This window comes from Haliaeetus leucocephalus, unplaced genomic scaffold (genome assembly GCF_000737465.1).
Source record: "Haliaeetus leucocephalus isolate CR32 unplaced genomic scaffold, Haliaeetus_leucocephalus-4.0 Scaffold656, whole genome shotgun sequence".
Classification (NCBI taxonomy): Eukaryota; Metazoa; Chordata; class Aves; order Accipitriformes; family Accipitridae; genus Haliaeetus; species Haliaeetus leucocephalus.
This window is the reverse complement of record NW_010973092.1, coordinates 713,063-737,717: the sequence shown is the minus strand read 5'-3', so window position 1 is coordinate 737,717 and position 24,655 is coordinate 713,063. Positions and strand designations below refer to the sequence as shown.

General features: G+C 48.9%; 2 protein-coding genes across 2 annotated transcripts in view; one reads left to right on the top strand and one right to left on the bottom strand.

The window, feature by feature from the left end:
- Positions 1–2,130: 2,130 nt before the first annotated feature.
- Positions 2,131–7,476, bottom strand: GRXCR2 (glutaredoxin, cysteine rich 2). The gene is made up of 3 exons (XM_010578783.1): positions 7,135–7,476; positions 4,253–4,470; positions 2,131–2,406 (listed from the first exon to the last, which is right to left on the bottom strand). Exons 1-3 carry the CDS (start codon positions 7,469–7,471, stop codon positions 2,227–2,229), a joined length of 735 nt encoding a protein of 244 aa, XP_010577085.1. The 5' UTR covers positions 7,472–7,476; the 3' UTR covers positions 2,131–2,226.
- Positions 7,477–20,688: 13,212 nt separating this feature from the next.
- The window catches only part of SH3RF2 (SH3 domain containing ring finger 2), a 43,765-nt gene continuing 39,798 nt past the window's right edge, over positions 20,689–24,655 (top strand). The window contains 1 exon segment of the mRNA XM_010578782.1: positions 20,689–22,901. Within this exon segment, the coding sequence (XP_010577084.1) occupies positions 22,530–22,901 (372 nt within the window). The 5' untranslated portion in view covers positions 20,689–22,529.

The following is a 24,655-nucleotide window of genomic DNA, read 5'->3' as shown; positions in this document are numbered from 1 at the left end:
CCGCGGGTGCGGAGGAAGGAGCGCTGCGGCTGCGGCCCCCGGCCCTCGGCCCTGCTCTCGCGGCGGCGGGCCGGGCCATGGCCCCGGGCGGATTCGTTCCTCTTCAGGCTGGTGCCAGGGCCGGACCGGACGGGGGCTGCAGCCGGGGTCACGCCTCACGCCTTCGCACCCCGCCATGTGCCGCCGGCCGAGCCCGGTGGGGACGGGCAGGAGCCTCTGGCTGCAGTAGAAACAAAACCAGCGCCGTGGTCAAAGTAACCCGCTGCCTCGACAGCGGCCTCACCGTGATACTTTAGGAAAGCCCACACCTCTTCTTCGTGCCAATAAGCGAGCATTTATTGGGTAATCCAAGTCAGAGTATTCCCAAAAATAAAACGAGCGCGTTTGCAGTGGAGGGGGAGCCGGTCCCCCCGGCGCTGCTCTGACCCCGGCGCTCCCAGCCCAGCTCTAACGCTGCACACAGACAAAGGCGGCGGTCCACAGTCCGCTGGGGCTGGGCGCCCACCGGACCCCGGGCTAAGGGAAGAGCCGGGCTCCTCGCCACAAGCATCGCCCCAGTGATGTGTCAGGATGAACGGGAATAGCTGACGCAGCCAGGAGGGGTAACAGTGGTTGAGAAACATCGTAATTACCGAAGAACAATAAATACTGATTTTATAAATGCATACTTGCATCTGGTTTTATTGTAAACATTAAACTATCGGGCAACAATTTTGCCTGCTTGCTTTTTTCTTATCTTAAGATGGCGAACTTTTAAACAAGCCCCAAAAACTATGAGATCAAACAGGTCAAATGGGAGGGAGGAGATCCGCTTGACAACAATTTCTGATCTGTGAGGTCTCATCTGCCCTCAGTGAATACCCAAAGGACTACATTTTTTCATGTTGCAGATCCTGATACGGTAAACGAAGCCAAACAAGTATCGGCTATAGATTTATGCACTTTTTTTGAAAAATAAACCCTCAGTACCCACTGAACAATTTCAGCAGGAGACATACGGAAGTCTAAGAGCTAAACCGGCATTATTTCTAATCATTTAAGTATTGCAGAGAACTCTTACAACCTACCATAGGAAAACAGAAACTTGGCCATAAATTACCCTGTCTAGGCTTGCAACCCCAGCATGAAGTACGTGAGCAGTCTCTTAACTCATCAGAGTCTCACAGGTAATATGTGAGTTAAGGCTGCATTAACATTACTCATGAATATAAAAGGTAATAGGTTAATACTCTGGGGAAAAAAACACCGTTTCCCCTGTTTGCCTCAACCTCTTGAAGCCCCTCTGTTCTGTGCCACCAGTGGCAGCCTGCAAGTATCCCACGTCATTGCTTCACCTCAGCTAATTAGAGTTTACCTTCTGCTTATTACAACATGGTATTAATATTAAGCAACAGAAGTCCTGCTCACCACCAGCCTGATCCTGAAAAGTGCTGAGCATCGTAGAGAAGAATTTTAGTTCAGCACTTCCTCTTAAGTAGGCTAAAAACTTAGGAACATCTATTTATAATAATAAATTATTGTACATTTTTTATAGCTCCAGGTTTGGGAAGGGTTTTCAGTTTCTTCCCATAAATCAGACCCCAAAGGAACCACTGTGTCCACTAAAGCAGATGTAAGAATCGGCAAAATCTTGGGGAAATGCTTGTGACACTGCAAGGCAAGTACACAGGTAACTACAAAAGACAGTGTAATTTTAAAACGTTCAGCAAGTTAAAACCTAGGGGAGGCACTGCTCTGCTGTTGTTATACAAACAGGCTTTACACCCTGACACGTTACCGTGCCCAAACTGCACCTACTTCTGCTGGTTTTAAGGATGTTACTGGAGCATCTGGTGGGTCAGGACCTGGCTGTGCCAGGCGCCACATACCTAACTGCGGGACAATGCCAGCAAATTTAGGCTGAGTTCCAGATGCCAGAGACATTTACACAGGTGCTTAACTTCCGAATGCTGGTAATTTCCTCTAGCATTGGGGGATATGTTCACCCTGCAGACCCTGGGGTCTGGGCTGATTCAAAAGTTAGACAGGTATATGTGGCAGACAAAGAGGGCCAGTCAGTAGCAGAGGTACAGAATTCACATTTACAGCGAGAGGTGTATAATGTGCCTTTCCCATCTTTTAAAAACCTGTCATTATAGCGAGGCTGCTTGAGGGTTAAATAATTCAAAGTTTTCAACCAAATATTGCTGTGGTACTTGTAGCCTGCTGCAGAGATGGTGGTCCTGATCAGGCAGCACAGATCTGGCAGGGCTGCAGGCCGCTTTCGTTGCAAGCCGGACATCGGAGAGCCCTGTAGGACTCTCTGAATCTGTTTGCCAGCATTGAAAACTTGCTTCCATGGCACAGTGAGCAAGGAGCAGAGCCTGACCCTTTACACTGGGAACAACTGTGTTCAGCATCTCCTTCCTGAAAGAGACAGATCACGAAAAAAATCTGTCACTGGATATCAGACACCAAAGTCAGTAACATACTTGAAAGAGGGAAATACTGTCTTCTGGTTTTTTAAGTAATTGTTGCTCCTGACATGCCACTCTGCCAGTAATATTCAGTTCTCTACAGCAAGATCTTCAAGAAAAAGGCTCCCATATATCTGGGGACAATTTGTGGATACTTCTAGAAAATGAGAAGTTAATGTGACTGGGCTTATAACACAATACTTTCAAATTCATCTTTCTCCTCCTGCAAAGGCCTGCATAGCTCCACCCATCTTCCTGTCGTTTCTTAACACATCCATCTTCTCAGCTCTGTATCCTCAGTTTTGAGCCATGCTTCATTTCCTCAAGCATTTCTCCTCACCCTCTCCCCGCCCCGAATCCCTCATCACTGACACGCACAGCTTCTTTCAAGCTGTGCCTTGTGCCTGCAACTCTCTCCCAGGGTGCCAGACAGCCTCTTTCAAATCCCATCTTAAAATTCAGTGCTTCCACAGAGCCCAGAAATTATTAAATATCTGCATCAGGAAGAACGTAGCACGGCGTAGGTTCATTCTTTTGATGTCAGGTTCAGAGTCCTGCGTCATTGCTGTGCAGCAGTTCTACTTTACATGGCACTACAGAATGAGTTTTTAACTAAGACATGGGGAGCTGGTGCCAGATATGCTTCGTATTGGTGCCTGCTTCTGAATTTGATAGTCCAAGTTAATTGACTTCTCAGAAGAATAATCTTCCTGTGGTTTGGTCATCTTTAAGTGAATGTTCATAATACCAGCGTATAGAATGTCCAGACTTATTCTAAAAAACTATATGTTTATGACCTTCAGGTTTTACTTTTTATTCCCAAACATCAAGGAGAACGGAAGTACTTTGCCGAGTTCTTCCAAGGTTAACAAATTTCTCTGGAACAATGCCTTACAGGAGCTGTTGTCCTTCTCTAAAGTGCGCTCCTCCAGCGAGGGTGACTGGAGGAAGGCAATCAATTACCTTATAGAGGTCCTTTTCAACATATATTCCCCCAAAGGCCAGAAGTGATTTTCTGATGACGCAGATAGGCGTCTGCCAGTAGATGGGATGAATCTTGGCTTTTCTGTTAAAGCCTTATCTCTGAAAATCAAGTTTATTTCAAAACTGACAAAGGCCAAAATTCCTACTTAGTTTCTTAGGGCTGTTTTCAGTTTTCGTGGGGTCTTTGTGGAAGTGAGCTGTAAGCAAGGCCCATGACTGCAGAAGGACCAAGGTAACCTGCACTCAGCACAGGCCGGTCTCAGATCTGCAAAACTGTAATGCTTCGTATTTGCCCTGCGCGACAACATGATGTTTTGCGGGATCAAATTATGGTCAGACTAATTGGGATTCTGACCAACAAAGACTAACCCGTGAGAAAACAAGTGGAAGGCACAATCTTATTTCAGCTGATATTAAAATTTTAGCCTCCGGCAGTCTCAACCACAGAGCAGCTGTGTTTAGCCTTGTCAGGCTGGAGAAACTCCGGCCTGCTCTTATTCCACTGGGAGACGGTGACGAAGGATGGACCTACGCCAAGCTACACCAATGTCAGTGATCTCCAGAGGAAGACTCAAGTGGGAGATGTGAGCATCTGGAAACAGAACAGCTGTCCCCAGAGCGCAAACTGCAGTGCGGTACTGATCGGTTATCTCCCGAGTGGAAATGGGAACAAAGTGATGCTTTTAATGCAAATTTAGTTAAGTGCCGATACAGATATAGATGGGGCTTGGGCGGGAATACTCAGTGGTCTAACCAGGGCTGTAAGACCCAAAAGCCTTAGAGGAAAAGCAGCATTTTACGTTTTTTCTTACCTGTGCATACTGGTTGCAGGCAACCTTTTTTTCCACATCTTTTTTATGTCCACCACCAAATCTTTCTTTCCTTTCCCGGTATATAAAGGCCCAGTCATTTATTCCCTCAGTCTGGATGATTCTTCTCATGAGCTCTTTCTGGTCCATTGGTGCACGGATGATTTTCAGGTTATTAGTGTAGATTATGATCTTGCCAAAATCTAGAATTGGGGAAGACTGTAGAAGGATCTTATCAGTGTCTCGCCTGTGTAAATTCAACTGTACAAACACTGATGATCCCTGGGTTTCCAGAAGAACATCCCCTCCACCCGGTCATCTGCTCAGCTGGCTCTGCAGCACAAGCCAGCTCCCCACCACTGCCCAGAGGAGAACAGCGGTGGAGAGACGGCCCTAATGGGCTATGGGATCAGACCAAGACTTCAGGTCAAATCTTGGGAGCCTCACTTTAATGTCATGTTCTGGATAGGGAAAGCTTTCTGGGATGTAAATTCTCATTCCAACCCATACGCAAGAAAAAAAAAGAAGGCACAATTCTAAGAGCAGTGGTGTTGACATACATGGAAGAGCAACCAACCTTTGCACTGGGGACTGACCTACATTTATTTGAAGGTTGAATAGTTGGAGGCTGGTGGGTGTGGAGATGGGTTTTCATGTTTTTGGCCAGAAGTAGAAATTCCCCATGATGATGACCTATTCCACAGCCTTTGATGGGGTTTTTCAGACTTAAAAGAAAGCTTTTCTTTGTATTTTATTAATGCTGGCAAAAGGGTCAGATGATAAAAAAAACCACCTCGTTATCTAATGCTAAATTGTGTTCCTAACAGTGAGGAGCCAGTCTAAATAACCGTCTCTGGGCACACTTGAATTTGTATTCTTTTCTAATGATTCTGAAGCTAATCTTGGTATGGTCAAACCTTTCTCTGAAAGCAGCATTTTGCTTACCTGGTCCCTTTTTCCCTCTGCACTGGGTATCATATGGCAGTTACCATAGCCCATTGTTTTACATGTTTCATATTTTGCTCTGTTTAAGTATCTGTGTTAAGAAGCAATGCAAAAGGAGATGTTCTCCTAGGAAAATACCCTGCCAGAGTCACATCAGGTGATGTGAGCTGGCTGATGGCTCTCCTGGCACTTGGGTGCCTGCTTCGCTATGGGGAGAAGCGGGGCATGGGGGGGGGGGGGGGGGGGGGGGGGAGCAACAATCCTTACCATTTGCAGGAGGCTTTAAAAGCCTCGTGTTTGTTACACATACACGCTGTCTCCAAATACCAAATGCATGTTGATACAAAACAAAACCGGTACTGGATAGTGTCATTACTCAAGGTATTTATGGTTAGGGAAACTAGGGAATAGAGATGAGCATTACCCAAGAATGCAGAACAAATTAATGGTATGGATAAGATCACATTAGTGCTCTGTCCTCAGGCAGGAGACATTCATCGTGGTTTGATATTTTCAGTTAAACTAGATGTCCAGTGTATCAACTAAATATAGTTCAAATATCAGCCATCTGGGTTTCCTACACACAACTTTGATTAGCACCAAAAATTAATAGACTTTTAACATATTCAAATCAAGGCCATAAAAAGGATTTTATACTTTTTAAAGCACTTCAGTCGCTTTAGTTGTGCAAGTGCCAGAGTGACATTCCTTATTTACCAAAGACAACAACGGATGACAACACAACTTTCTTTATATCGCAGCGGCTGGCGTACTTGAGTGACCTCACATTTCTCTCTGGAGACACCCTCAATTCTTGACCTTTCTGCAAGCAGTTGGGGCACCACCACCAAGCAGGTGCTGCAGGACTGGGGCGGCGTGCGAGGGAGGGACTGGACAACGGGCTGACTCGTTCGCTGACACTAACTGCTCGTTGTTCCGTCTGAACTGGATTGGAATGAGCCGTCTCCCAGGGAAAGGCCTGATACAATTCAGCAAGCCAGCTTAACTCACACAGTCTTCCTTTATATCTTCTTTTCTCTGAGCAGGCTCACCTCAAGTTTTAGAAGTCTGCTGATTATATCAGTATAATGTACCCCATTTAGAGTTTGCGTATCAGTGTGACGTGGCTGTGTTATCAATAGTGCCGATATGCCACCATTGTTATATGAAATGTTTAGTTGATACATCTAGATTTGATAAAACCAAATAGCAGTAAAAGATACATAAATCTAATTCGACAGGGTAAGAAAATGAACATAATCCCTGTGTATTAATCAATTTAACAAATTACACATGTACTGGCTTTTTATTAGGACTAAAGAGACACCTCTATATCAATGGCATTAATTAAATGTTAACAAAATATCCAGTGAAACTAAGCTGGGATTTTCAAAGTAGCCGAAGGGGAATTCTGACTTGCCAGAGGATGCGGATGCCTCATTCGGAGGCTCACTGGTACACTGCCGGTGGCACTAACCTTTTGCCAGCTGAAGTCATGCAACTTTAATGCTTTAAATATAGCTAATTAAGATAATATCCACCTTACATTTGACTGCTTCAGATGCATTAGGACTACTACATATAGTTATTGATATATACAGAAATGTTATACATCTTATGCTACAAAATGGACAGATGCAAATCAACCCAGTGAGAAGATGGAGCAGAGCTAGCAGATGCTGTTCACTTGCTGACTGCACTGCTGCAAAACATGCACATCCTGCCATTTGCAGAGTAAGCAGAATACAGAATTTGTGGGATAAAGTCTGAAGACTTACAATCACCCTTTTAAAATCCTGGGCTGACAAAACTGAGGTTTCTTCTGAATGAGGTTCCAGTTTGAGATTCCCGTTACCAATATTACTGTAAAAATGGTTTAGTCTGAAGTTGGTTTCCAAAAAGCTTGGCAGCCCTAGGCTGGACACTACTTACCCTGCAATGACTGTCGCTTGACTGGTAGTCACTGAGGAGAAGCGAGTTACTGGTGAGACTGTATTTCTTGTCCTCTTTGAATATGCTGATCCGCTGGGCAGTCAGCTTGGCTGGCGAGTAAAACCTGTTTTCTGGCATTTCCCCGGCCCCACAGAAATGGTCCCCTGGCTCAAAGCTGTGGCGGAGAAAACGCCGAGAGTGCTCTTTGGCTGGGGGCTCGAGTTCCTGCCCATCTTCATAGACTTGTTTTAACACTCGCCCACTGTAAGCTGATGATATTTTGAACCTCACTTTGCGGGGTCTTCCCTCATGCCGCTGATTGAGTTTCTTCTGGTGCTCATCCATTATTAGGATTTCAAGCTGCAGGTCCTGGAGATTAACTCCAAGAGCTTTGGGTCCAAAAGAAAACTCTCCCCAGCTTCCCCCAGCCACACAATGTATAATTCAAGGTTTCTAGTAGTTCCTCTCATCTTACAGCAAAACCGACACCACTGTATTAAATATTGATAGATATTCACAAAGAGAAAATATCGATGGTAGTGAAATGTAAGGCAGGTTGGTGAATGGTGGACAGGCTGGCTTACCACAAGAGGAAAGGAGTTAACTTGGGGAGGATAGGATTAAATAGGAAACTCTTCCCATGTTCTGAAACCATGGCAATGTTTCTGCTACGTGCTGTGATAAGAACTACCCCAAATACACCATCCCAGCAGCTTTTCACAATTTTCTGACAAGGTGAGAAGTTAAAAAGACAAGTTCACAGAAAAAGCAATCCAGCTTCACAAATAGCAAATGTGAATAATTCCTCTTCCATTCTTGTGCCGAAACCCTGAGAGTACAAAGCTCCATTTCATTTTAATCCAAATGTGTTCCTCTACAGGTTGGTGGAGATCTAATTAAGATTTTCCCTCTCTTTAGCTTTCAGTCCCTATTTGTAATTCTTGCTGCCTTTCAGGGCCTTTTGACTGTTCTGGGTTTGCTTTTCATTTTTAAAAGACAGTCACCTACTGAGAGCCACCAGAGGCCCAATCCTCTGCTCACTTGCAGTCCCTTGCATGTGCTCAAGGAGCACAGAAAGCACAGCTATTCCGATTCAGTCGTTTTCTCTCCCGGTAGGCAAAGCAGAGGTTTGCAGAGGTGCAGAGCAGAAGGGAATGGGGCCCCAGGTTATCCTGGAAAAGAAGAGACAGCAGCGGTAGGCAGGTCTCTGCTTGGCACAGCAGCAGCTCTGCAAGGTGCGGGTTACAGCCAGCCTCGCTCAGCGTCTAAGTGAGGGATCTTAATTCCTCGACACTCGCACAAACCTTCATCCCGACTGCAGCGAGCAATGACCCCAGTTACCTTCCCATGACAGCCCATCGCTGGAAATCCCTGCTGGTTGCCCCCACACTGATGCCTTACTGGCGTGTGCTTTGTCACTCTGTTAAAGTAGGGGTTTGCTCACTCACCCATCCCCAACTCTGCACTTCAGCCTTATCTTTCCTTTTGAGGGAAAAAATGAAGAGTATGTTTAGTACAAAATGCATCAACAGGGTAACTGCTGTCTGGGTTTTAAACAACTCCTAATACCTACTTGTATCAAGAACATGCAACAGGAGTTAAAATCTCTCTTCTTTCAAGTTTCAAGATTTCAGTAAATTTCCACTATTAAATGCAGTTTCACTGGGCGGGACTTAAACTAAGCTTTCTGCCTACATCCTGCCAAGGCTATCTTCTTCAAAATTGATGCTTTTAAAGCTTAATATTCTCAATAGATTAATTTATTATGCTTATTAAAAGTTTGTTCATGAAATACTAGGATGACAGTTTAGAAGGCTGTATACTAATAATACACAATACAGACCTTCCAACCAACCAAGCAGTCTTCATGTGCCAAAAGCGGTTTCTGTCGTGACAGACATCACTCTTGCAGGTTCCTTGGGCTGCTGGAAGCCTCATCGTAAGTACACGTAAAAGATGTATATTCCACCAAGAGTACATGCATGAACATGCCTGGGTAAACATACAGCCACAGATACGCCCTTTTCATTTCCAAAACACTATTATAATGTTCATGTCAGTCTCCCATCCTATCTCAAACAGGAGGATCTCACCTTATATGAAAACTTTGATTTGCATGAATCAAACTCGGCTCCTACTGCATTTACTTGAGAAGCTTGATCCACCCCTTTCTCCTCTAAGTCCTGTGTGAATCAGGCCTCAGCATTACTGCTTTTTCAAAGGTACACCAGTGGGCTTAATTTGACACAAATCATGCTGTGTAAGATACCTTAATTGGAGTTCATTTTCTTTTGATTAAGGGAACAATCAAACAGGAAATTAAGTTCAAAGCAGCAATGAGAGAACACAGCGTGAGCACCACCACCACAATCTGCGCTTGCGAGACGAGCAAAGCGACTTCCCATCCTTACAGTTACTTACAGGTGCTACCAAAACACAGCAGATCTACCCTGGCCCTGTAATTTTCACATTAGAACAACCCCATCCTCTGCAGTACTATCAGCTGGATTTCCTGTTCACGCAAACAGCTCATGGCTGCCAGCACAGGGGCTGCAGTCAGAGTGAAATTCAGCCTTCTGCAGCGGCATGAAGTCCTACAGACACGTTCCCCGAGTAAACCCGAGGTTGGCATGCAGAGGCTGCTATTCGGGTTTGCCGCAGAGGGATTCCTCACTCAGGTATGTGTGCACTTCTTTTTACGTCCCTGTACAGATAAATCCTGCAAAGACAAGACTTCTGAACAGCCTTTCTGCATTTCTTAGCTGTTTTGAACAACTCAGGCCAACCTTTCCACATTAAATATCCCAAACAGGGACTTTCCAGGCAGTGTTTTATGAGGCTGCCTCCAAAGCCGAACCTGTCTCGCTCCAGCCGAGGAGCGTTACAGCGTGCTGGGGGCAGACAGCACCGCTCTGAGTGAGTGCCGGGTAGTGGAGGGTGAAGGATGGATGGGCTGCAGGGAGCTTGACACCGCCTGCTACAGCCCTGCCAGCACAGCAGCATTCACGCTGCTCCCGTGTGTCAGCATGGGTATGTTTCCCACAGCTAGCGCCAGTCTTACTAAAAATACAACAATACTCATTTTGCATTCAACAGTGAAATCATTGTTTCATAATCTAGATCATCACTGCACTGTGTTTTACTTCAGACTCTGTTCCACTGTATTTTAACGACATCTGTCTTTCAAGCATGGGACCTCTCTTCACCCTCCTGCCCATGTCAGGCAATATGAAGCGATTGTTGGAAGTGTGCTGCAGGCTTTGCAGAACAAAGACAGACAGTCCTTGCCCTAAGGAGCATAACATGTTGGTTTAGATCTATTGCAACAAAGTAGGGTATGTACAAAGAAGGACAGAAAGAAAAGCCGTAGTGAACTGGACTGTAACGCTTTGAAGGCATGTTTCCGCCTGCAAGTTTTGCTGAAAAATGTTTTGTTGTGTTTTGCTTCCTTAGAGCAAGCACTACAATCCTCCTTCTCATGACAGCACAGGGTAGGCAATGAATCAGGATGGGGAAGAGCGTTAGGGTTTCAGCTGCAGCAATGCCCAAATGCTTCAGTCCTGCCCCACTGCTCACATTATTCTGAGCAAGCACAGCATCTTGAAGTAAGGTTGGTGGGTGACTGCCAGAGAAGAGACAAAAAAGGGGTCTGAGCCAGCATTAGGGGCCACAAAGAAGGGCTAGAGGTCATGGATAAGAGGGCAGGTCAGATATGAAGGAAGCAAAGGAGCAAGGTAGAGGCTTGAAAGCAAGGACAAGCATTAAACTCGCTTCAGTGTGGGAGTAGCAAGCAGAAAGGTTCAGACAAGCAGGTCAAGAAGATAATTTGAGCCGATAATTTAAAGGAGTTGGAGCAGGCTCTGTGTGTGCTGAAGAGGCCAGAAAGTAAAAGCAGGAGCAAAAAGATTCTGCATGGAGTCACAAACAGAGCTGCTTGCTGCTAACCTACGGGAAAACTCACCGGCATTTAGACACCTGTTGGATGCATGAAGAGAAAGAAGGGAAGGAGTCACTTACTAGTTGCAAGACTTAATGGTGGGGAAGATAGTGGCATTACCACAGTAAATGTGGTGGTGCGCATGAGGAACTATCAGGCACGCCACATTAACCATAACTGACTGTTAGCAAAAGAAGGAAACTTTCCTCTTTTTGCTGTTCTTCTGGGTTTCCCTACAGCAGGGGACAACCTGTCCCTCGTGAGAGAGCAACGTGGTCAGAGAACCTCCCAGCACAGGCAGAGTTTGCACCAGCCGTCTCTTCTGGGGCAAGTTACTGAACCCCTGAAGTACAGGAGTCTGCACCGCACCGGGCTCCTGGCTTGCCGTGGCACGCGTACTGCCACAATACTGCATCACGCCCTTCACCAGCTAACCGGGCAGTCGGTAACATCCTGATGTTTCGGCCTCTTTATCTGAAGGGCTGTTATAGCTGCTAGTTCCTTGCATGATTAGAAATATTCTAGTTTCCAGCCTAAATCTAGACGCAGCCAATTGGTACTCATTTGTGCTTGTGCCAATACTGTCCTTTAGTTTAATACCTCTTCTCTGCTGGTGGTTTTTACCTCCTCTTGTATTTATAGAGAACAGTCATATCCCCTCTCAGCCTTTAGCCTGCTGGGTTTAGCAAGCCCGTTAGCAAATGGGTCTGGCGCTGAGACAAGTCACTGTGAGAGCAGAAAAACAAACGTAAGGGGTGTCAGAGTCACAGCCCCAGCACAGGAACAGGGGGTTTGCCCAAGCCAGAGCTGGTTTTTGGCTCAGTGGCAGTCGTTCACCTGTTTGCTCTTCAGTCTGATTTCCAGGCTCCCTTCTGCCATGCTCCATTTTCCTCCAAGCTGCAGAATTGCCATCGGGAGGTTTCAGGTGCATTTCTGTGCCCTGGGAAGAGGTCAGCCCTCCTACACCAGCAGTGGCTGGGGGGGGTCCATGCCGCCCCTGCCTCGCAGGGACCCACTCCGCTCCCGCCGCCCCAGCAGAGGCTGGTGTGCTGCTCATCACGCCCTCGCTGCCCATGGGGAGCGTCGTGCCACTGCTGGCGGGAGGGTCGGTCACAGCACGGTGCCAGCAAACCGGGGACGATTCCCAACACGCTATGTGACAGTCAAAAAGAGCAGGGCCTCGGGCTCCCAGAAGGGTGTTTGCCAGCAGTACGATCACCGCTCCCCCCGGCCTGACAGCCCGCGCTTGGATTTCATCATTCATTACAAAATGAGAGTTTTCCATATAGTGTTGAACAGGCTGAGTGCAGCTTCCTGATAACAGCATCTGCTCTATAGGACTTGCTGCCTTTAACGTGCCAGCCACGAGGATTTGCCACCCAGCAGGCAGAATGGCTACAATAGCCAGTGGTCCCCAGGCAGCAGACTATATCAGTTCAGCATGGCCACCTCTGCACTGGGGAGGTGACAGTGATGCAGTGCAAATACATTGCAGAAGAACACAGGCAGAGATGTGGGGCATGGACATGAGGTCTGGAAGACTACAACCTTATGACTCTGCTTCCCCACAGTATCAGGAGATACTGGCATCTGCAGCTAGAAGTATACCTTAGTAAATAAAAGTATTCTGTAAATTACTGCTCTGTATTTCCCTATTCAGCAGCATCAAAAAAGTCTTAGCTGAGAGGTTTTTTTATAATGGGGGCCTTACAAACCAGTCTACCTGAGAAAAGACAGACAAAGGACTGCTTCTAACAGCCTCCCATTTACCTCTGCAAGCAGCTCATAACATTTGTAATCTTTTATCTGACATTAAACATCGCATCTTTTTTTTAAATGAAAAATTTAAAAAGTCTGAAGAATTTTCTAAATATGACTTGCCCCAGCCAGATCTGAGTGAACATGCAGGTCGCATGGTGCTCAGTGCTAGCTACATAACGTTCATTATTTGGTTTACGATTACCAGGGTGGAAGTGACCTCAAGAGCTATCTAATCCAACCTCCTGCTCAAAGCAGTCTATTCAGTATGCTCTGTTTCTACAGATATGCATAGCAGTGAATTTAATATCATTAGCAGAAAACAGGCACAAGGGAGCAACACACATGAACTGAAATGGGTGGTACCAGCACTGAAATTAATTACTGTAACAACATGATTTCCAAATCACGGAAAACATTGCAAGATTTGCTCAGCCTTGGACACAAGTGTAAGCTCTAACGTTCAGATCAGGAGGCACTAAGCTTTGTCTCTATCTGGTGATGGTAAGCAGTCTGACCTGCACTGAGCATCACTGGAGTCCATGGCCATCTTCATCCTCTGACGGAGATTCACATAAAAATCCCTGAAGCGTTGGGCAGGCAACTTGTTCCTGCTGTGAAATACAGGGGCAAGCAGAGATCCTGCTGAAATTCCAAGGAGCTAAAGCAGGGGTTTCCCTCTTCAGCCAGAGCACATCCCTGGCTCCCACAGCCAAGGGATGGGCACTGCTCCTGCAGAGGGCTGGGGGCTGCAGCCCCAGCACTCCCGCTCCCCTCTGGGCTGGGGTTGCTCAGCGCTAGTCTGCTCCCCCAAAGGTGTCCCTTCACTTGCTAACGAGCATGTGCATCAATTGGCAATCAGATGCTGACCATTCACCACCAGACCTTGGTGAGCACCCCCTACCATGGGGTTTCTTAAGCATCTCTCGTCCTGCATCCAAACTTCTTCTTACAAAGAGGGCTGAAATCTGTTGTCAGTACACCCCATATAGGCTAAGGGATTGGGACACAGCAGAAATAAAGCCATTGGTATCATGGTGAAAACTAGTAGACTTATGCATATAGCAAGCAGCTAAAGAAAGCCGGATTTCATATGGATTTATCTCATGGTTGGACTCTCTGGTGTCTGTTAAGATGCAAACATCCTCCTTGTTTGGAGCACATTTAATATCTCCTGTGGGGACTCAGGAGCATCTAATCAGATTTGAAATTAGGTGCGAAGTCATGTTGCATCATCTCCCTTCACGAAGGGGCTAACAGGGTTTCTTTCTCTTGTGCTCAGCCTCCTGTTTTCATAAAAGTCACAGGATATTTAAAATTCTGGATGCTCTTACTCTCTGCTGAACTGGATTCACAAGTTACGAGGGTGCACAGAGACAGAGAACTACACATACACACATTCACATATGCTGCAAGTTCCTAAGACTCCATTTTTCTAGGAAACCAAGCTAAGAAGGTCTCCTTCTGCTGGCCACCGTCTCGCCTCATGCGCAAGGCAGGGCCCGCCGTGCATTCCTGGAGGCTGAAGTCAGTGGGAGTGGAGGACGCCCAGCACCTCCAGGAGCGGCAGGCAGGCTCCCTGATGAAAGCCAGCTTACTTAGCACCCACCTTAGCCCTAGAGACTCTTACCTGGGCAGGTAAGAGTCCTAAGTAAGCATAAAAATCTTGAAGTCACAAAGAAACAAAAACCAGGAAAAAGCGCTTCAAAGAGGGAAATTCCCAAGGGTTGAGTTTTACCTACGAGGCAAACCTCCCTCCGCTCCTCCCGAGAGCAACAGTGCAGCCTGAAACTGGAGTTCAGGAGAACACGTGTGCACCGGGTAGAGAACAGAACAGCAACAACAGGCACGACACGAAGACGGCACTGCCCGGTGAGCACCTCCAGAAACACACGGTGGTTCCAGCTATAAACAGGAGCCATGGAAGGGCAACAGACAGTACTTCGATAAACATCACCTCACATCAGAGGCAAGTACATAAGGAACACTGGTCTATACCATGGCTGAGATACAGCTCCCAGATGCTTGCAGATGTGCAAACTGGTCTGCCAGTGTGAAGTAACTCTGCCACGAGGACTCCGACCCTACTGTGCCTTTCCACTACACTCTTCTTCCTGGGACTCACGAGCAGCCTGGATCCCGCTCTCCAGACCTCCTTCCACGAGGACCACTGCTCTGCAAGCAGGACCTGTTGGAGCACCAGCCCCCAAATCACTGTACGATCAAACAAAGAAGCAACAAATAGCTGAACCAATTGCTCCCTAACAGTAAAGCAGAGGTACATTTGCAGCAATCTGCTAAATACTTACCCCCTCCACGCTCCCCCTCCTATACCACAACCATCCCCTCCATACCTGGAGCTTTCTGAGCAGCAGTATTTAGAACCTAGTTGGCTTCACCAGCTGAGCTACGGGCCCTGCTCTGGGCTGCAGCACTTGCTGTCGGCCAGAAGCACCTGGGAACACTAAAAGGTGATGCATTGTTGCAAGTAATGTTGTTATTTGCATCTGTGTTTAATTAGGTAACTGAAGCCTGATATTTTCTGTGGTTAGACCTCTGTGAAGAACAGCTGAGAAGTGCTCAAAGCAATTTTCAAAGGCCTGTTAGGTGGTGCTCAGGTCTGTTGCTACTTGGAAACCCTTATTTCTTCTTGTCTTAAAGAATGAAAATTGCATCCCTGCAGATTCAGCCCTTACTGGGCAAATCCCAGTGAAGCAGGATTTAGTGCTTGGTGTTCTGTGGTTCTTCACTGCACTGTAGGGAAGAAAGGATGAACATGCCAGAAAACAGAGAGAGAGAAAGCCGCAGCAGGACCATGGAGCAGAGGCTGGCAGCAGCAACCTCTTCAGCCCAGCCTGGCTTTGGTGCCGAGGCAGCCAGGGCACTGTCTGCTGGAGGGGCCACGGTCTCATGGGCAGCTCCAGGTCCAAACGGGGGTTACCTGGGCAGGGGCAGCCCCATGCCCTTCCCTCCCCAGGAGGAAAATCCAACACCAGGCCATGCAGCAGCCTGACGCATGGCTCATCTCCTCCTGTTGAAGCCCCGTCACCCATGCAGACGGCGTTCGGGGTGTCTGCCCTCAGGAGGGCTGGCAGTGTCACCCCGTCACCTGCCAGCAGCACCCAGTCGGGACCCGATGCCTGAGCTCAGACCTCACGGGTGCTAACTCAGAGGTGTCAAAGCCCGTCCTGGATCTGGCCCAAAATCTCACAAGCCCGGTGTCAGCTTTGATCACCTCCACTCCCCTCTTGGGCTGCCACCGCAGCCCTCGGTGCAGAGACCAGGCGGCAGCAGGAGGAGGAGGAGGAGGAGGAGGAGGAGGAGGTGGTCCGGGTGACCTCCCTGGGCACAGGGAGGATGGTGTCCGTCCGCTCGCTGCTGCTCGGCCCGGGGCCACTGCCAGCTACTTCTAATGACACTTCAACAAACACATAACAATCTGTCTTACGGAAAATCAGTGAATAAATTTCATTTAAAAATACTTCTCTATTTCTGGATAAGGCACCACTCTGCTCCAGCTACTTCAGAATCGGCTGAAGCCTTCACGTTACCCAACAGCAAGACTGCAAAAGGCTGTTACGGGCAAAATACAGCATTCAACTCTCCGTAAGATTAATAAACAGCTCTCTAAACCACTCTTCTTACATAAGTGTAGACGGCTTCTCAGTGTTTGGCTTTTATCCACCAGCTGATGCATACCTCACGAAAGGCAAAAAGGTGAAAGAAAGACTTAATATCCAGCTGCTGGTGGCTTTGTCCCTGCTGTGTGCCCCTCCGGAGGCTGAGGAGCAGGGTGTTGGGAGCAGGGAGGTGGTGGCCGCTGGCTGCCTGCCCAGCTGGGATGTAACGGAGGGGACCAGGCGTTGCTTTGTAAGATGGAAAATTTTAGGGAGGCTTTTGCTCTGCTGGCTGCAGGTCCCCGTGCTGTGCACATCCCTGCAGAGTCACGCTGGCCTAATTATGTCTTCAAGCAAATGCAATGTATTTACTAAATGTGCAGGCTTCTCTAAATTAGCATTAGCCCATGTGTACAAAACCGACCGCTGCAGCTGTGCGCAGCCACTCGCCGCGGCCAACGGCGCGCTGTCCGCAGGGGACCTGAGCGGCAGAGCGAGCGACCCCGAGCCGGGGGGGTCACTGCTCCCCATCCTGGCCGTCGGGGTCTGGAGGCACAGGCAGGTCCTGCCATTCGCCCCCCTTCAGCGGCAACACCGGGCGTTGTGTTTGTGGGTGGGTAGGAGGACAAGCTGTTATCTTCAGATCTATAATTTTTAGCAGCTTGTAAGTGGCACCCCCTCTCCCTGCCCTCCAGGAGCTATAAACAGCCTGAAAGGTCCCTCTTCCCCAGAGGAGGAGGTGTGTGGCATCCACTCGTGAGATGCAGAGTAGCAGAGGCTTTTTATAACCCCCCGGGAAGCGCTGCTGTGCCCATGCCCTCTCCCAGCACACGCACTCCCCGTCTGCAGCAGTGCTGTCACGTTCATTTAACCGCAGCCCGGTGCCCCTGCGGCGCTCGCCGGGGGGCACAGGGTCCCTGACGCCCACAGGGTTGGCCGCCCCGGCACGGGTTGTGTGGTGGGATGAAGGACAGGGCAAGGAGGACGGCTCCAGAGCACACCAGGTGAGGGGTAATGGAGAGAAGCTCCTCTCACTTGCTCACTCTATTCCCCATTGTTATTTCAAGCGGAGAGCCCAGAGGGACCCAGAAACGAGAGCCGCCCCACCACCACTGCCAAAGGGCACTTCTTGAGAGCCCATCGCCAGACCCATCTGGGACGTTGGTCCTGCCGGAGAGCCATCTCGCACAGCCTGCATGCGGGCAGCCAGCCTGGAGGACACAGCATCCTGGAGGGTGCGATACTCCCTAGAAAGAGCGGAGACACAGGTGCTGTAACATCTCCATAGTTCCAACCAGAAGACTGAAGGTCGCAGAGCTCCGTGAGAGTTGTCCTTCTGGTGGGCCAAAGAAAACCTGTTTGGTTTGACAGAGCAGACGCTTAAGAATTACTTTGGCTGTATGGACCAACTGTTCGTTTGCTTTGCAACAGCAGGGTTTTCACAAGCAGTTTTCCCATGTTTCGTTGCCCCTCAATATAGAAACTGTACAGTATGTGTGAAATGAGTGGAGTTTTCCATTTCTTGTAACAATGCCTTAATCTTCTGGTAACTCTGCCCAGGCAGCCATAAGAAGAGCGAGGAAATTAGTTTTCATATTGTAAGGATGCATCCCAGTATGTCAGGCCATGACTGAGGCAGAGCTGATGGCAGAGGTTATTTGATGTAGGCTCCCTTCCCCACTCTGCCGCTGATTGCTTTTATGACCTTGAAGAGTCACCCCACCTCTGTTTTTCCCCCTCTTTAAATGGGAGTAATTATATCCAACTTCATGGAGCTCTTTGTGATCTAAAGGTATTAAATGCAAACCTTGTTTATATGTTGGTGTCTCATAACCACCAGAACTGGCAATAGCCAACGATGTTAAAATATGTGAAATTCAAAGCTGGTAAAAGGCAATACTTTTTTCACCAGTGTCTTTATGCGTTGGAAACTCACAGCCCCAAGCTGGTGGTCAAAGCAGGAGGAGGAGCTGCGCACACTCAGGTAAACACAGAAATCTGTCTGATTTTCTCTCATATAAACCAAGCACAGAAAGGTTTGGAGTGAGGTGGTGGGAGAGATGAGGCTCTCACAAGGCACTTGCCATGACAGCCTGGAGAAAACAAACCTCACGCTTCTCACCACAGCACACCTCGCCAAGCCTCAGGAGTCAGCAGCAAGAAACTTGGCCATAAAACCCTCGTGCTCTCAGGAGCGACAGGGTTCGTTTCCGATCATGCGTTGTGTGCTGATAACAGCAAGCTTTCACCTCAGAGGAGTGCGTGGATGAGATCCTGCAAGGCTGGGCACACTCAGCCTGTCCCCAGCGTTGACATTGTCCGGGTGGACAGAAGTGCTCGCTGGACGGCTTGGCTCCTACAGGACAATGGGGACAAAGTGTATTTGTTGTTTGGTTTGGGATCCATTTGAGCTCTTTTCTGAGTCATCTTTGAAGATGGGGGAAGCCAAAGGATGTAGCTCCCTGGGGAGACACGTGTGCGCAGCCACTCTATGCCAAAGCGAGGATGGGCACATCAGAGTAGAATGACTATTTCTGCTCTAAATGTTGTTTCCTTGTTTCCAGCTTCATGATAAACCACTCTGATTGAAAGACTCTAGCCATACATATTTCAGCAGTTTCATCCCTTCAGTACAAGGCATCCCTCCACTGGTAAGCCGAAGAAGGCTCCTGCAGACAAGTGGGACCGGGGCAGCAGCCAGCGACGCGTGGCCGTGCCCGGGCAGGGGAGTTCTGCAGTGACAGTGCTGCCTGCTGCCTGAGGAGCAGCGTCCTCCAGACCCGGCACCCCACTGCATCCAGCCTGGAGTTAATTACAACATCGGCATCAAACAGAGACTTTTTAAATGAAAGGGAAGGACTAGCAGCTTTCTAGCTCTGCCTTTATTTTTTAACCCCAATTACGAGATGCATTGCAAGGGAGAGGTGGTGGCAGATAATAAAGTTCAATGGGATGGTCTGAGTGTTAAGTGGAGAACCAGGAAAGCCTCACATCCCAATCTGAAATTGGACATTGATATGCTGTGTGGCCTCATCTCCTGGTTTTCTCCATGTAAAGTGGGGGTGATGCTTAGCCCAAGGGGTGTTCCACAGATGAATTAGCATTTGGAAAGTGCTTTGAAGATTTAAGGTGTTATATAAATGCTAAGTGTTAGCATCATCGGCTTTTATATTGCAGCAGAACCCAGAGACTGCAATCAAGATCAGAGCTTTGCTGTACCAGGCAATTTAGAAACTCCTGGCTGGAAAAAGCCCCTGTCCCTGCCTCGGCGATCCGCAGCCTGCATGCCCCAGGCAGGCACAGGGTGGGCTGGAATCGCTGTCAGCTTTGAGGGGAAAGGTTGCCCAGAGCTTTAGCACCCGGTGGCATTCTCAGGAGATGAACAGCACGGCATGGTTCCCACAGCCATATGTTTCACTGAAGAGGGGTAAGACCAAGCCCAGAGAGTAACCACTGCCTTGGACCAGCCACCTTGCAGGCACAGTGCTCTCCGGACCCCCCGGATCCCCCCGGACCCCTCAAGTGCGCTCAGCACCGCTGGATCCCCCAGCCTGGGCCCTCCTCAGGTGCCCCACGAGGCGGCCGGGCTTTCGGGCTGCAGCCACCAATTTCCCTTGGGAATTCACCGGGAACTGCGCACTGCAAAATGCAGGTGCTTCTCCCCAGTAGAGTTGCAGTCCCACCCGTTGTTTTGATAGCACAACTAAAGCAGACTGGCCCTTAAAGTTTAGGAAAAACTGAAGAAGTACTCACAAAACAGATTTGATCGAAGATTAGCATTAACTGGTGTGCACAAAACCAGCTGGTCAGCTTCATTTCCACCGCTTGCCCACTGCAAGATATTTCATAATTCTGTTCCCTTTCTAATCAGGTGAAAATACAACATGAGTGTTAATCACAGAGCACAAATTGGGAAGAATATGTAAAAAAGATAAACAACCTTCAAAACCTTTGTTTTCAATATAGTTTATGTCACGCATTGCATTTAAAAACGTCAGTAGATGAGATGATGTTTGCAACATCATTCATTAAAACGTGTGCACTCAGTCAGCCAAGCACAAATCAACATACGACAGACTACAAAGAAATACCAAAGTAAAAGGAAACTTGAGATGAAACAGAGTGAGGTCATTGGTTTCTTGCATTATCCTGAAGATGTTTGTCAACATTTTAATTCAGCCAAATGGCTACCATTTAAAAAAAAAAAAAAACAAAACAAAAAAAACCCAAAAAAACCCCAACTTTGTTTTGACAAAATCATGATCTGCAGGGAAGAACTTTTGAAAAAACATGTTCACCATTTCCACTCTGTACTTCTGAACAAGACCTCCTGAGAAAAGGGAAGGGATGTATGTGCAGTCTGAGGCATTATCTGTGAGAGAACCAAGTAGAAACAGTTCCTTCAGATTTACAGTCTTCTCCTCTAATATTTGTACTATTTGTACCTTGTAAACACACGACTGAGATATGGTGGGGGTTGTAAGGAAAAATACCTCAGGTCTTCACTACATCTACTGCTCTGGTTAGGCAACACATCAGTATGTGCGAGCAAGGCAGACCTCGAGATAGGAATTCAGCTGATAAAGTGAATGCAAATTACAGATACCATGAAATGCGCCCTGGACTTCCAGCGCCACATCCAGTGCCTCGCTGGGGGAGAAGGTGCCCGTGTCAAACCCCATGCTGCTGTTGTTGGGCTTGGGTCGCGCTGCAGCACGTGGGCACGCTTCCTGCAGGGAAGCGGTGGCAGGAGCTGGATGTGCTCAGCACCCAGTTGGGGCCATCTCACCCCAGCACAGAACCCACTGCCCCACCAGCCCAGGAGCGAGAACAGCCGGGAGCTGCTGGAGCCCATGGTGATGGCGCTGAAAGTCGCACCGGGACTCAGCCCTGGCCCTGGTAATGGACACACACTTTTCGGTTTTTCCCTCTTGTCCCATGGAGCGGTTGCTGTTGAGGCGAGCATCCGTAGGAACAGCTGGAGCAGCTGGAGTGGTCACTCCCCGTTTTGAGCGCTGGGTGCAGAAAGCCGAGGCCAGCCCAGGTCTGGCACACGCTGCCCGCCCCAGCAGCCGCCGCGCCAGCTCCCCGCGCGAAGGTTCCCCTTCGGCCCCTCCGGCACGCGGCGGGCGCAGGGCGTCCCGTCTGCTCTGTGGGGCCGCGCGGCGGCCGCAAGCCCGGACTTGAATCCTGACGTGGTGTGCGCTTCAGTCTCCACTGGCGTGCAGCGCCGCGGGAGCTGAACAGGTTGAGTGACTTCAGGCTGTGGGAGGAATAATCGTCTTGGGTTGCTTCAGAGAGCTGAGGCAGCCAAACCGGGCGAGGATGGCACTGTGGAGTGCCTCGCGTCTCTGCCAGGTACCTCCGGAGTGTTTGTGTTTGAAGGACTTCTTTTTATAGAACTGCTGTCAAAATGGGTAGAGAGCGAGCTTAATTGGGACCGATCTGAAAAAGGAGGCGGCGTGTAGGTGTGCGAGGGATGTGTGCAGCGAGTGGCTGCTTTCAGCCAGAGCCCAGCGTAAACAGGTCCAGTCTCATGTTTATCGGGGACTCTTATCTCCTGAGCTGGTAAATTTTTTACTGTCATGTCAGTTATGATCCGCAGACCGGCGAGCATTAAAGACAACCTTGCATACAGCGTGAGTAAGGCTGAGCGCGCCTGTCCTGCTGCAGCCAGCGCTGCCCCGGCTGGCGGCAGGCAGGGAGCCAGCTCGCCCCGTTCAAGCTACAGGATCTGTCTGCCCAGCAAGCAGGACCCGGGGCTCCTGCCTCTGGCGTCAGCCCCAACGCCGTCCCCTCACGCGTACTGAGTCACAAGTGACTCACTTCAAACTTGGACGTGAGCGCAAAGTATACATTTGCAAATTGGCTGGTGAGGCACTGCTTTGCAATGTAGGTGGGATGTATTACATACTCCAGCAGTCAAGTTCTGCTCTTTTTCCCTCCTCCCTCTCCCTCCGTGCAGGATAGCTGTCTGAGCCCAGGATTTTGGTGCGGTTCTCGCGGGTGCAGGAAGGCATCTCAGCCTGCTCCGGTGGATGTGGCATGTGGATGGCTCCGGCCCCGCTTGTGACAGAGCTCTGCACTGAAGATGGATGATTTAGCTCTCCTTGACCTGTTGGAGTGTCCTGTGTGCTTTGAAAAGCTCGATGCCACAGCAAAGGTGCTACCTTGCCAGCACACTTTCTGCAAGCCCTGTCTGCAGAGGATCCTGAAATCCCAGAAGGAGCTCAGGTGCCCTGAGTGCAGGACCCTCGTACTCTGCAGCATCGAGCAGCTGCCCTCCAACCTGCTCCTCATTCGCCTCCTGGATGGAGTCAGGTGTGGACAAAACGTTACCAGGTTTGGCTCGATCCAGAGGTCAGGGGTCCTGTCATCCCCTGCCTCCATCAGGAGAGTCCCCAGGGGGCTGCAACTTCATCAGCACCGGCTGGCGACAAATCCCCGGATCCACATGGAAGGGGTAAGGAGGGTCCTCATTCTTTACTCTGTCCGTCAGCATAGAAAGCTTCCTGCTTGTGTGCAAAGAACTATGAAACTTTCCTGTTAGAAGTATTGCAGAAATGTTTGAAGTAAGAGAGATCGTTTTGCTTGCAAATCTGGCTGCTATTTCCTTGTGATATTTGACTGTTTCGAGTTCATCACAACAGTAGTTGCATTGACTCTCAGGCTGAGACAAAACCAGCTTGCCCTTCTCCTTACAAAAACTTCAGAGGAGCTGTTTTCCTCAGGAGTTTTCAGGTGCTTCCTGACTTTTGGGGGGCATTTCAGGCGCTTTGACTTTTGGGCAATATACTGATTTTTGACTGATAGCAATTAAATCAGTAATTGCAAAGCTGTAACTGTTAGAGGTGGAGAAGGGTATTTCCCGTCGCTGCACCTCAGTTTCCCCGGCCACTGAAAAGGAAAGAGAGCACCTAATGATGCTTATGTCCCTGGCAAAATACTTTGAGGTTCACTAATGAAAAATATTAAACTCGACTGACTTACTAACTTTATCTAGGGATGATTTACTAGGCTAATTTTAAAATTCTAAGTTGTTTCTGTCATTCTCTTTAACAGTAGAAAAGCTTTTCTTAAATAATGAGGACATGATATTAGACCTGTTAAAGGAGCTGGGCTCAGATTGAATTTGGGATAGAGACTGACTTGTGGCTTCACCTTTCCTGTGTTACATTCCTGGATTTCCACTTCTCCCACCTGCACTATTCTTCTGTACAATGTCTCTACAAACCTCTTCATAACATTCAACAGCTTGACTCAAACAGCTGTTAAATCTCAGGGCATTTTTGAGAATCACAGAGCCATAAGCTTCCAGGCAGACATCAGACAGGGTTTCTTGCCCACGTGCTATAGAGGTACATACGTGCATATTGCTGTGGAGCTGTAGAGGACCCCCTATGTCCTGTGGGTACAAGCTGGTGTCTGTATCCCAGGGAATCTCTGTGGCATCGGTAAGTCATCTTGGATGGATCACACATCAAAACCAGACATCTCTCAGGAGCTACTCTCTCAGAGTTTTCCCACTGGAAAGTGTGGCAGTGTGGCCCTGAGACATACGAACTGGGTCCCTCTCCCGGGAGCCCTGCCTGGCCCGCAGCTTATCAGGCAGGCAGACGTGCCTGCCTGTGCACGGAGGCAGTGCCTGGGCCAGGTGGGCAATGCAAGAAAGCCAGCCTGGAAGAGGCCATCTCCTTCTCCCACATGCATGTCTGCGGCCAGAAATCATGCTTTAGCTTAGATGGAACGTAGCTCAGTCCCCAAAAGTGCTGAGCGATGCTGTTCTGGCGGTGCTGGGAGAGTAGGGGCGGGTGGGCAAACGCAGTCTCCCATCTGCAGCACTCGTTAGGCGAGCGGTGGCCGGGTGGGAGAGCAGAGCGGAGTGGGGGCGAGCACAGTCCTCAGGCTGCGGACGGCTCCACCACAGCGACCCGTGGGGCTCGGCAGCCTCTGCCGCGGGTCACCCTGCTCCATCCGCGGGGCTGCCAGCTCCTGCGAGCAGCAGAGCCACGGCCAGCGAGGCCCCTCGCTCGGAACCAGCTCTCCAGGGAAGCTGCGGGGACTCGCTGGTGCCATTCGTGCGAGGTACGAACCATCAGACAGCGACGGTTTTCAGCCACTGTCACTATGGGTGGCATTTCAGCTGAAAATGAGAAGGTTCGTAGTTTCTCCAACTGGATTCCCGTAGCCCCAGATAAAAAAGCACAAATACGCTCG